This window comes from Pleurodeles waltl, chromosome 3_1, assembly GCF_031143425.1.
Source record: "Pleurodeles waltl isolate 20211129_DDA chromosome 3_1, aPleWal1.hap1.20221129, whole genome shotgun sequence".
In the NCBI taxonomy this organism is placed as follows: domain Eukaryota; kingdom Metazoa; phylum Chordata; class Amphibia; order Caudata; family Salamandridae; genus Pleurodeles; species Pleurodeles waltl.
Genome location: NC_090440.1, coordinates 1,300,401,219 through 1,300,414,801, shown reverse-complemented (window position 1 = coordinate 1,300,414,801; position 13,583 = coordinate 1,300,401,219). Strand labels below are relative to the sequence as shown.

The 13,583-nt window shown below is 41.8% G+C and overlaps 1 protein-coding gene across 2 annotated transcripts in view; it reads left to right on the top strand.

The window, feature by feature from the left end:
* The window catches only part of ITGB5 (integrin subunit beta 5), a 626,222-nt gene extending 616,126 nt beyond the window's left edge, over positions 1-10,096 (top strand). Inside the window, exons 14-15 of one of the 2 annotated variants that reach the window (XM_069224637.1) lie at positions 5,108-5,274; positions 9,466-10,096. In XM_069224637.1, coding sequence (XP_069080738.1) covers positions 5,108-5,274; positions 9,466-9,561 — 263 coding nt within the window. In that variant the 3' untranslated portion in view covers positions 9,562-10,096. The remainder of the gene's footprint in view (positions 1-5,107; positions 5,275-9,465) is intronic. The other variant, XM_069224638.1, reaches the window with a different exon arrangement.
* Positions 10,097-13,583: the final 3,487 nt, after the last annotated feature.

The following is a 13,583-nucleotide window of genomic DNA, read 5'->3' as shown; positions in this document are numbered from 1 at the left end:
AAGACAAAGACTTGATAAAGGGTAGAGTAATGGAGGTGGAGGTGAAGTTGGAGAAAATGGTTGCTGAGGCAGCTGCAGATGATAACAAGCTCAATTACATGGAAACTATCATTAAAACCCTTCATCTGAAATGTGACTGTCTTGAAAACTGAGCACAAGAGACAATGTGATCGTTTAGAATTCTATGGGGGAAGTGGAAGGGACAGGCATAGTTAAGTACGCCTATTCTTTGCACAAATTCTGAATACAAAGGAGGCTACCACAATCAGTGTAGATAGAACAAAGTTAGCCCTACTTGGGCAAGGGAGATAATCATTCAAGAAATATTGTCGTCAAACGTTTCCTCCATCTACTGAAACAGTTGCTTATGAGAGAAGTAAAACAATTTGACTGTATCCTGTTCACAGACGATCAGTGAATCTCCCTGCAAGACTTTGACTGTAGTACTCTGCTGTAGCGAAAACCCCTTCAACTGGCCACTTACATGTAGTTCTAGTAGAAAATGAGAGATTGATGTACATTTCCCTGTGCATTACAATTTCAGGTCAGGTAGAAAAAAGTTCACTTCAGATCAGTGAAGGAGGGCCATAGGCCCTGGGAGCCCAGATAGTTTACCCACTGCTGCATTGCCCAGAAGAACAGCCAGCCGGAGTGCAACACACCTGGGAAGTAAAGACAGGAACCCAGATCATGGAGGAGATGACATTCAAGAAAAGGAAAACCGATTCAACCATGCTACACAAGTTAACTGAACTGGGAAGGAGAGAGGGCCCACATTGCTCAGTGATAGGGAATATGCTTCGGTAACTCCAGGGGAGTTTGAAGGTATGTGGGCAATAGCAAGGACCTCGACGAAAGTAAATGTTCTCTTTGTCTCACGTCTGTCTATGTCTGTAAGTCCATTTTGTCCCCTCATCCTACTTCTACCTCTGTCTATCTTTCTTCAAAGACATCTTAATGGTTTTTGGGTCCCCTGGCATATTTCAGCTATTGTTCATTGACCTCATTGATGAAAAATAGTTTCGTTTTATGCAGGCCTGAAGTAGCACAAAATAGGTAATAAATATAAAAAAATATGTCTTGCCCAGGGGCCCAAAATTCTTGAGATAACACTAGGTAACAGTGAGGTTGAGAGAAATAATTTCAAAGGCTAAAAGTAAATATTAGTGAATCCCCAGACTTTTTATACTCTTGGTGTTTTTGATTAACTGTGCTTCAACAAGATTTTGCTGGGAGTGCCTATTCACATAAATCTATACATTTCTTGTCTGCCATGAAAAAATATGTGCTGGAAGTAGGGGTACAGAGGATGCTGTAGCAACCCCAGAATAACCCTGGTGGAGTTCATAAGGTGAATAAGCAATAAAGATGCATTTAAAATACGTTTTTTGCTTGTCAAATTTGCAGCACGTTCAAAGTCAAAGGTAAAATGTCAGGCTATGTCTTCTGACTAATTGCTGCTTATTCTTTTGACTTGGAGGTTGGTTTTTACTTTTATTTCTCTGACTGCAAAGTGAGAGGATTTAGTAAAGTGAACTGCATGACAATCTTGCTGCAGTACAGGGGTTGTGTAAGATTGGATGTAATTGTTTTCCAACACACAAGAAAATATTAATGCCTGTAAATGAAGTGTTAAAAAATAATAAAAAATATCAGTAGTCGGGAAAGCACAAATAAAGCATTTTTTTGTCATTTTGAAGCGTGATGCAAACAACCATTTTATAAGGATTAAAACAAATCAAGACCCTTTACTTGGTGATGCACACATTATACATACTCGCTGAAACCCAATTTCCACACATTATTATTATAGTTTTATCAGTAAAACTACATGTCTGTGCAAATGTAATAGTCAGTTCAATGGCAGATGTGCTGACCTTTAACAACAGTACGCTTTCACACCATACTTTAATGATACATTTAAAACAGTGTGCTCCAAAGTGCAACACTGGCTACATAGCACACCCATACCACTCCTGCTGAATCAGCGTGGCTGATCTGCTGCACTTGTTCTATTTGTGACATTTGGAGTTTTTACAGTCCTTATGACTTCGGTGATATAATTTTGATGGCAGCACCTCTACTCTGTAAATTGTCCCGGGACTGTTGACATACACCCTGCTCAGATTATAGGCCCAGTTGATTCCAAATCCCTGTCTGCTTGAACCCACCCACACTCATTATTAGTGGTTTGTCTTTCTGGGCAATCTACATTTGTCTGGTAAGTAACCACTGTACAATGACTACTTTTCAAACATGGAAAGTAGGTCCAATCCTGGACCAGAGTCGGACTAGAACAGAACATAAGCTTGGTATCAAAATAGAAGTGACCCTCGTTGGTAAATGAGATAGCTAAAAAATTGCCCATGTTAGAAAATTGGGTGGTTTTGAACTTGTAAAGACGCTCTTGTTTTGCAAGGAGTGGAAGACTGCATGGTTTTTGCTTGTTGCAGGCAATGCTTGTTCTAGCATCAGGGAAATTAACAGGCCCTGTAGACCATAAAACTGGCCCACAACCAGCCAAAAAACGGCCCATACACTGACCTGTCAGACCAGGCAGTTTTTGGTGGCCCTAAAGGCCTGTCCGACCCAGTGGTGCAACGCAAAAAGGTGCCCCGCCCCCCGCAGAATATAAAAAGGGAGCCCCTGTGTCTCTTGTACCTCATAGACCTACATTGACCCTGGGCTGAATGGGGACCCTCTGAAGGGCTAGGGGGCCCTTGAAGGGTTGGGGACCCCCCTGCACTGCAGGAGTCTGCGTTACACCCCTGGTTCGACCCTGTCGCAGACTGCAGTCTCAGCCTGCTTCTCCTTTCCTACTGATAATATAGCGACTACATCTGTATGTGGGTGTGTGTTTCCAGTAACAAGACACGTTTAAATAATCAGACGATAAGAATATATTATATATTCAATCAGATATTACGGCACATCAAAAGCAGATAATACCATAAAACAATGCATGGCGGGGGAGTGGATTTAAATTGTAATAGCTATCAGATGAAGAGGGTTTGGTAGTCTGTTAATCAGGGGAATTCTAATTCAATGGGAACTATTCATACAACTGGCCATGTCCATTCTGATCTCATTGCTGTCGAAGGATGGTTCAAAGGCTCCTTTACACACACTAATAAAAATGCGGGTGTGGGAAGAGGAAACTAGAGAGGGCAGTGGGTGTTTACACAATATGTAAGAAAGTGAATCATTAATATGAAAGTAAAAATATCTCTAAGTTCATTCACATGTTCAGCCTCTGTAGTACTAGGAGAAAATAAGAGCGACCCATCGTGCAAAAGGAAGCTTGGTATTTGTTCATATATAAAACAATAGTTAAACAAGGACTCATTTATCAAACAAGTGTAGAATAAATAGATTCTACAACGGTGGACAGTGGCAATACGCAGTGCCGCGCCCTTTGATTCCTAACTCCAAGCCACCCGTTGGGGGCTCCGATGCTTCACTGTAGGTGGCCTGATCTACCCGATTCCAACCCAGAACTGGGGCTGCTTTACCTAAAACTGGATTGCCAGCCTTGAACTGGTGCAAGTCTTCTCCGTGCGTGTAAATTAACCACCACATTTCTGCAGCTATCAGTTAACCGTGAGTCTGTTTCACCCTCTTGGAGGCTCCGAGGCTTCACTGGGGGGCGACTCTTACTACAGATGTTACTGCACACGGTGTCTCGCCGGCTCCATGTATCTATTGAATAGCCCGCATCACTGGGTACAGCACAGATGACCAAGTTGCTTCTTGCAAATACCCATGAGTTCCAATTCATCCACATACAGAGGTGTCCCACACATTCTCTCTTCTGATGTAAACTCGACAATTACTCTCATAGCTCGAAATGTCATTGACAACACAATACTCAGACTTTGAAATGCTATATTTTCGTTCACTCAGCCTTATGCAGACCGCAGTTGTTTGTTTTCTTGGGCATACCCACATGTGTATTTATAACTTTTCTTTCTGTCTGATCACTGGAGTACTTTTTCTTGTGCCATTTCTATATATTTTTCTATACTTATCTGAACCAATCAATTTTACAAAGTAAATTGATGTTCGCATTTATAGAAGCTAGGCCAGGGATCTATTGATTTCACGTTAACTGTCTACGGTAACTTTGCATAGACTCCCTACAGTTTGTGAGTAAGGAGTCTTTCACAGCCAGTGCTTAGTTTCGAAAAATGCAAATGCCAGGGCCCGAAGCATTTCTCAGGAGGCCTCCGTGGTTGTTGGTCCTACCCATTGCCAACACTGCCAAATACTAGCCGTCATACAATATAAAAGTGACATTTTGACTATTCCAGGTCACTGAATGGTATAAATATGGTTTAGATCCATCTCCTATATTTTGTTTTGTGTATTGAATTTATTGTTGATGAGCTCTGCTAAAAAATATAGACAGCGCCACCATGTCATAGACTGTCATAAATAAGCGCAAGTGTTTACAAATAAGTGCTTGTGCTAAGCACCGGCAAACAGCGCTACAAATTAAGCACTGCTCAAAGCTGATTGATTTCCTTGATACTCAGCGAGACATTCAGATGTCATTTTATCGGTCTACATTTTATCTAATGCGGCAAGGTGTATTCTGGAGCACACATCAATGGATCCTTCAAATTTGGCACATGCCGATCAATGGGAGAACGAGAGGGGGGGCTTTTGACTGATTAAGGGAACCTTATTTGAAGAAATATATTCACAGGGTCATCTTTTCACAGGAGGCTATCCTAAATATATACTTTGGCCATTCATCATGGATTTTAATCATTGCAGCTCCAGCGCATAGAGCTTCTGCTATTGGAACTTATAAATCAAGCCATGCAGTTCTGAAAATGTATGCAGTTTGCATAGTTCTCACTAAGGCACACGTGACTTATTAATGGATAGGCAAGATTATGGTCAGTAAAAAAGAAAATCACTCTGATAGAGCATATGGTGAAGAAGCAGATTGAAAAAGATATGTTCCAGCCAACTGAGTACCCTTGTATTTTCGTGTCCCATAGTCAGGGTGAAAGAGGTAGACATGGTGAACTGCTGAGAGGTAACTTCTTTGCTCTTAAACGAGATTGGTGACGTGCCCCACTTGCTTCTCTTCCCACAGAATGTGCCACTGCTCCAAATGCACTAATTGTCCTGTTGGCCGTAGTTGGCAGCATTATCTTGATCGGATTGGCACTTCTTGCTGTCTGGAAGCTTCTGGTCACCATTCATGACAGGCGTGAGTTCGCAAGATTTCAGAATGAGCGCACCCGGGCAAGATATGAAATGGTGAGTATCTTCATTGAAAGTAATAGAAAGGCAACCAACGATTTGCCCATGTCATAGATCAACAATTAATTCCACATGGCATCAGTGATATTAGCAGGGAACGAACAAAATCCACAGACCCCGCATACTTCCCGTGTCATGCATGAAGAAACTCATACACAACATTGTGCCCGGTCAATTTCTTTTGTAGGAGGATGCTACCCCAGGAAATGCATCATACTGCCATGTCCATCACACATATACCTTTAGTATACTAGCCCGGCAGGACAGAGGTAACATTCTCATCAGAAAGAATACTTGAGAGGACATTCCCATGGAATGTTATTCACTAGCATACAGATGACTTCCTAGGTCATGCATTGCTATTGTAATGGAGTCAAACTTTGCAATACACAGACTTGTGCTCTGCCAACCAGAATCATTGTGCCACGCAGAACTAAACTGTACTTTAGGATTGAATATGTTACCAGTCTACATTTATAAATTTTTTCTCGCATTATAACAAGTATATGATTTTAATAGGAGGCACAGAGATGTTGTCGCCTCCTCTTTGTCCATATTGAAACCCACAAGGCATAAGGCCTACGTGTATACATCTCATGATATAAGTGTGTATCCCTCTTATTTTGCGTACAGCAGCTACATGCTAAAGCCTGTTCCCTGTAGGTAAGTGTTTTGTTTGCTCTGTGTTTACTTTTCTTCTCCACTCCTTTTATTATTTCTCAGTTGGCATTTGGAACTGCTTGTCACCTGTTGATGACTCTTGGGAACTGACCCCTCCCATCTCCCAAATGACATGTGAATGGTGCTCAAGGAGGCAAAGTGCACATAAGGTGATCAACACTATAGACCCCGAATCTACACCTTGTATGGGCTTTCAACTTAGCCAGGCTCTTGCATTGTTCTGTAGTTCCAGCTGCTTCCAGTCAACCACCTTATTCCACCTCCTTTCCCATCACCTTGTTTTACCCCCTTTTTACCCACCCTCACTAATTCCTTTCTCTTGGGTCTCTTTCCCCTAAACAACTCGTACATCAAACATAGTAAGGGGGGAAGGGCAGTGACACAAGGCCTGGTCTCTAAATTCATGTGAGAGTTTTATTGATAAATAGTTAAAATCACAATAATAATAGAATGAGTTAAATAAAATGTAGAAAGTACTTTTTATCATTATTGGCTGTAAAGTGTGTTGTACGAAAACATTGAATAGTTTTAAGCTCGTATTTCACTTTGTTATAGTTTTCATCATTTTGTCATCCTTCCTTAATAATGGGCAGTCTGCACAACAAAAACAATGAGAAATACAAAATCTTCTAGCTATCGCTTCAAGAACTTTCAATTCTAATAAGGACACAGAGGCGAGGGTTATGCTTCTCTCTCTTTACTGAATAACTCATAGCAGCCAATGAAAAACACTATAAACAGAAAACTACACTTCCCAAGATCCTATGTAGTCCACAATACTGTCCAATCATAGATAGCCCTCATATATAAAGGTTGCCATTCACAAATTATTACTATTTAACATATGGTTGTTTATATCTTAACCAGCTCTTGTGGAGCGGGATGTGAACCTGGCCTCCTGCTGTGCCCTATTGTTTTTCCAATCGCACACACTCTCCGTTTACCGCAGTGACGCGCGGTCGATAAAAATGCTGTTCGGTCCCCGGATCTCTATTCATATTATTGCAATTCATTGCCATTTGTTTTCTCCCCCTGGGAGCTTGTGGGCACGGTGCGTGGCTCCCGTGCGCATTAGCGGTGGCCAGAGACTGAGGACTCTCTTCTTCCAACTCGCGTATGCACTTTCATTCTGATCATGCTGTAGAGCGCAGCATGAGCTGTGAAGCATCGCAATCTGTCCTTGACGGGGTGCTTAAATGTGATAGGGCCTTGCCCTAGCGGTTTTACAGGTGCTCCTCCACCAATTATTGAAAAGAGCAATTTTTGGAAGCACTTTGTGCTAAATGTTATTTTACCTGCTGGGTGACCCCCCCCCCGTGAACTCCTCCTCTCCTCTCATTAATAGGATGGCATACTACGCCGATGAGGAGCATTATCGGGGAAATCCTGACACACATGAGGAATTTGGAATGGAGAAAAGACTTGTGGAAGCCCTGGGCACCCATGTCCAGAACTCAGTAAACCAGGCTCTGATAAAGGCTTTGAATCCTTTTACCCGCCCTCTAGTCCGGTATGGCCAACGTGAACGAAGAGGGAAATTCCCTCTGGTGAATATGTCCAGAGATGAGCTGGCACCAGATGTGGGCTTTGCCCAGAGAGCCTCTGTGGGTCCAGCATCCTCAGCGGAAATTCTTGCGTGTTTTTTAATGGCTGCTGTGAGTTATTCAGTAAAGAGAGAGAAGCATAATCCGAAGCTTCTGGTCCTGACATAGAATTGTGTGGTTACAGTTGTGAGTAGCAGTCGTCGAAGGCATGGTAATAGATACATTTTGTGTTCAAAGGCAAATGCTGGACAGCAGATTTTTTGAGCTAGAATTTCAAGTCAGTAGCCGCAAATGCCAAAAGCTTGTTGCTTATACTTTCGGGATTCCTTAATCTTGCTTGAATCGAAGAGGCCACGGTTCGGGCAAAAGCAAAAGGGTGAGCTGTTGATACCCCAGAGGTTGAATGCTTCTCTAGGTGGGTAAAATCAGGCTACTAGGTTTCCTTTTCTGAAATAAAGCTATATATTTGGCAAGTGAGACAGATCTTTCTTGCTGTTCTAAGCTTTTTTGAAGGCTACTGGGGGTCAAATCCTGCCCCCAGTCTGAATGCAAGTTATAATATGAGAGGGCTGAAGTAGCAGCCAAATGGAATAAAGCAGCATTTGCAAAGGCAGTAGATTCAAATTTTCACCATATTTTCCCTTTTAAATGTACCTGTGTTGGCGACCATCAGTTTAACCCAAAATCTAAGGACAGCAGCGTTCCATACTATTGACTGGCTCTCAAACTTAAATTACATATTATAATAATGAGATAATTCCAGTGAAATACGGATTTCATCCAATTGGAGTTATGATTTCAGCCTAATTTACTTCCCTGTAGCTAATTAGTCACTATGCATGACAGTGCATTTAGGGAATGACGATACAACTTTGTACCCATGTGGTTACCCATTATGTACCTTCCCTCTCTGTCTTTCTGGTGATATTCGCCAACTGCTTGGCCTTCAGTTTCTTGTCATGGTCTGTTCTGAAGTATGGCCCTCCATCTACATCTGCTGTACTCTGCCCAGTTACTCAATAATTAATGGGTATGCATATCACCGCCAAAATCTCACCTGCTAATTTCAAATTTTCATGGGGGCTTATCCAGATATCACGCTTCTGAATAGACAGCAAGTGTGTCACCAACTTCAGATTCACAGGGCCGTGCACCATATGCTGTGTAGAGGGTAGTCTGCGGCCCTGTGGCAAGCCACACCTCAAAATGGTGGGCACTCATTCCAGCCGCTGCCATCACTGCTCCAACACTCAGTGCAACGTACCTCCTCCACGCAGCTCCTGGGAATTATTAGCAGTCAATCCCACTTGCACAACTGGGTCTGCAAGCAGCTATTGTTCAACAGGCCTGATATGGCTTCAAGTGTTCAACCACAGTCCCTGGTATCCATGTGCCCCCAGGCCCACCTCCCTGCCGTTGTGTCCCAGAGTTGCAGTGGGTATTCAGCATGCCATATCCATAACCCCAGTATCTGCTACTCTGACTCGTAGTTTACCCAATGGATGTTGCTATTTCAGGCTTGATTAGGTATGGATATTGAGGTGCAGGGGGCAGAGACTGTAATTCAAGAGGCCATTTTGGTTGGCGCCATCTATGTACCCACATATCAATGTTTTTGACATTATATATCCCATAAATTTAGAAAGGGGGCAAATATTTGTTATAAAGTGAAAAATAAATTGGTAGCATGCATGCACTTGTGGCAGTGATCATTTACTATAAAAATGTGATTTCTTCAAGTGGATTTCAGCCTATGCAAAAACCTTTAAAATCCTAACAGTGCAGGGTTTCGTGTCAGGATATTGTACCACAGGGTTCGTAGTACAGTGCATAAGGCTGCTATTTAGGTGAACTTCAAATTAATGGAGTAAGATTATTTATTTAATCCGTATTCCAGTTTTTAATAATGTTTCATTGTAATTGTTGTTGCATTTTGGTAATTCATTTGCTTTTCATTATTCAGGCAACCAACCCACTTTATAGGCAACCTATCTCGACGCACAACGTGGACATGGTCTACAACATGCTCAACAAGACATATAATGGAGCAATTGAATGATCCTGGCCAAGAGAAGGAGTGGGATCCTTCAGAGAATTACTTGATTGTAGGGGTAGTTGTGAAGTACGGAAGACAGAACTCTTGAATCGATAATAACGTAAAGCATGAGCCACAGCGGGACGTAAACTTAAGTCTCCTATTTGCACATGAAAGAGAACTTGCTGACCAGCGCATGCTCTACGGCTCTTGGATTGCAGCCTTGCTGACTGACTTCCTGCATGTGTGCTTTTTGAAGATTGGTACAGTGAGATTCATGGAGGAAAAGGAGGCAGGAACGCCTTTACTTCCAGTCATCTTTTTTAGAATTCTAAGACTTGCCACTCAGTGATGAAGTGCTGTGCCACGGCTTTAAACATATCAAATAGAGACTGTAAACAGGCAGAATTGTGTCCAAACGTGTTCTTTCATGTCACCAAGAAAGTTAGCTGCTTCAAGAAAGGTGGTCAGGGCATATTTAGTGTACATTTAGGGTACAAGATTTTTTGCATTTTTTTAAATAAAAACAAAGTGAATAAAACTTTTCTGAATTTGACAATAGTTGCTTACATTTCTGAAGTTCATGATCCAACCTTTCTCTCGTAATATATGTATGTTGATATCTGTAGCATAAATGTCATAAAGTAGCTGAGCTCTGTACAGAGTAAGCAGCAAAGATGGAGGCAACAAATGATTCATGTGGAAGCTGGTTTCTGGGATCAAACATGGACTGTTACATCATCGTGATGTAGAGTTCTTTTCAGAGATGTATCTTCAGCTCTTTCCGAAACTGGAACAGGGTTGGGGTGATCCTGATGGATCCAGAGATATTGTTCCAGACCCTCGATCCCAAATAGAGGAGGCATGTTTTTTCTTTTTTAAACTTCTGTTCCTCCAGTCTGATGATATTCTGACTGTGGTGTGGTGTCTTTAATCACCAGAGGTGGTCAGGTTCACAACCAAACATGCAGGAAAACTAGTTGTGATTGAGTTCAAAGCAATATAGCTGGTTTTGAATACGGCACAGTCTGTAAAGGGGAGCCAGTGGAGATACATTTGTATGGGGGAAATGTAGTCATATTTTCTCAGTTTTTGGATGAGGCCTACTGAGGCATGTAGGATACCTTCAAAGGGGGGACAGTTTCGAGCCCTGGAGGCAATGGAGAAGGGGAACAGCACCATCCAGATGTGCGAGTATGAGGACCTAAAGAGCAGTTAGTTAGTTGCTTTTTGGGAGCAAAGGTTTATCGTTTTTAGCAGACAAAGATGGTACCATGTCAACTTTGCTTGCTTGGCCATGTGTTCCTTTAGGGTATGGTTGTTGTCCAGTATAGTGATGTTGGGTGAATGTTGGGATTTGAAATGGTCCAGCTTCATGTCATTGAACCAGGTTTGGACTAACTCTTGACGTTCTTAAAAAATAACTGGAAGTCGGTCTTGGGGGGTTGAGCTTTAGACAGATCTTGCACATTCAGTCCGAATGAGGAGTAAGCAGTGTTTGCAGCATAGGATCAATGGTACAGGGGAGGTTGTGAGTACAGTTGTGCTTCATCAGTATATAGGTATTTTTAATGCAAGGGACTCCATGTAGAGGCTGAAGATGATGAGGGAGAAGATGGAACATTGGTGGATTGGGATGATTTAAGATTCTTCTTGAATATAAAGATGTTCCAGTGAACAAAGTGGCATTGGTTAGATAGGTAGGAGGAGGATCAGAGAAGGCTATTCCCATTCAGTCCCATTCCAGACTTAATTGTGTAGATGAGGGTGTGATGCATGATGGTTTTAAAGATGGCTGATGGGTTGCTCAATATCAGGAGTCTTTATTTGTAGTCAAAGGACATCATCTATGATTTTGTACTGTAGCTGCCTCCATGCTGCAGTGTGAGCAGACACCACGTTGGTAGTCATTAAAGCAAAAGTTGATGTGCCTTAGAGTTAGGTGTAAACTGATTTTTCAATGATATTGCAGATGGAGCGTGGTTGATTGACAGGCCAGTAATTGGCAAGATCATCAGGGTCTAGTTTGGGTTTCTTCAGGAGTGGGAGAACTTGCTGTTTGGAAAGCATCTGGGAAAATAACTTACGTTAGACAGAAACACACAAAAGGTGATGGTAGGATGCTTACAACATGTCTGTCTACTGGCAATCGCTCTAGGGAGCATTCCAGCCCATCATGCTTTATGCCCATCATGCCACCTCAGTTTGGGCTCAGCCATATGCAAACCAGCCTTGACCCATTGCAACATTACAACCCAAACTACAAGGCCTCCATGAACTGTAACATAAGCAACCCAAGATAATTTTTGCCCTGATTAGGACTCTTCAGTCTGTTGTAGCTTGGTTCCACGACTGATTATATCTTTGGCAGCTTCTACATAGAGGGCATTAATGAAGGACGAGGGTGAGACATTATCTTCATATGCTTTGTCCTTTAGGAAGTAGAGTTTGTCAGCAAGATCTGCAAGAGATAGGGCTTCTGTATTTGTTATATGCTATGCTTTTATTGGTCTTGGTTTTATTCAACGTTACTAATGGCTCACAGTTTGATTTAGTAATTGAAGCCAAGTCCAATACTCTTGTGGCTGGCTGAATGATAGAATATCAAGGGCAAGAACATTAGCTTAGGTCTCTGAGACGTTTCTTCAGTTGTGACATATTGGTAACATCACATTAAAAATAAGCACATTTAGAGGTTTATGGTCAACATGCTGGTCAGCCAAGTCATGTGAGAGTGTGAACTCTACTTCCCTGAGCGATGTCTTCTTCTAGTTTGAAGGCAAAAGTGTTTGCTCGGTGTTTGCCTTATTCTTTTGTCTCTGCTCTGTAACCTCTTTTATTTTTCAAGAACAAAGACCCTGTTATACAGGAAGTTTTCTCCTTGTGTGCCAGGTAATTATTTGATTTCCCCTGCCAGGGGAATCCACTCATTACATGGCAGTCCTGGGTTTGGAAATCTAAGGATGGCTGTCCTACTGTGTCCTAAATAGGGTTGGGCAGCAAGCATTATGACTTGGCTTGGGCAGTGAACTACTAATTTGTAGTAGCTAATTTGTGTCATCAAACTGTAAATGATCTCCTTAATCTACAAGTTACTTCCTCACAGAAGGGTTACATCGTAAGGTTTTAAAAAGGACTGTTTGCTCAAATCCACTATCAAAAGCTGCTTATAGTTTGAGCAGCAAAATGAAGATTCTAATATGCTATACATGTTACTGCTGCAGGGGACAAATGCTTATCATAATATCCAAAGCAAGCATGCTACCACTGATACCAATTCAAGCAATGTGGAAATGAACAAACAAACCAGACTTCTAGTAATCCAAGAATGAAAGACATCCACATGTTTTCAATGTTCACCATTCGATGTTATAACTTTCAGAAACGAGAGGTCACAGTGCTGCTAATGAGAAAGCATTACCTCCAATATATGTGGTGCTCCATAGTTTCTGTAAGGGTTTTGGGATCCTAAAGGAAGTCAAGGAAAGAAGCAGAGTTAATTCTTTTCTGCTAGCCAACAGGGACCGTATTGAGCTGTCCTGGATCTGTAACAATGGGAAATGTACCAGCACAAGAATTTAGAAACATTTTGCTAATTCTGAGTCATTTGTCTTTTACCAAAAAGACCAATAATTGCCAAAGGAGTTTTCTCACTCTGCTTTCCTGTTTCCCTCTGCCTATGGTTAATGTAAGGTGGACTGTTTTTTACCCATCTTCCGTTTACTGCAATTTGTAATGCTTTAATTAATCAAAAGCCCTGTGTGCATCGTATGTAGACGATGTGCATCATCCAAGAATGTAACCATTGCAGTTGTAATTCTGTCTGGATTGAGTACGGATAGGTAAGAAACGAGTGCAGGTGTGTGGCGCTTGAGGATAAAATTCTCCAAATACCATGGTAGCAAACGTCACAAAATGCATCCCCAAAACTGAATATAGTGGCAAAGATTCAGCGCTGTCCACATAGCCATTTTTATTCGTGGAATAATTCGATCTAGTTTAAATGCTTTGTAAATATTCCCTCAGAACAATAATTGGGAGCGAGT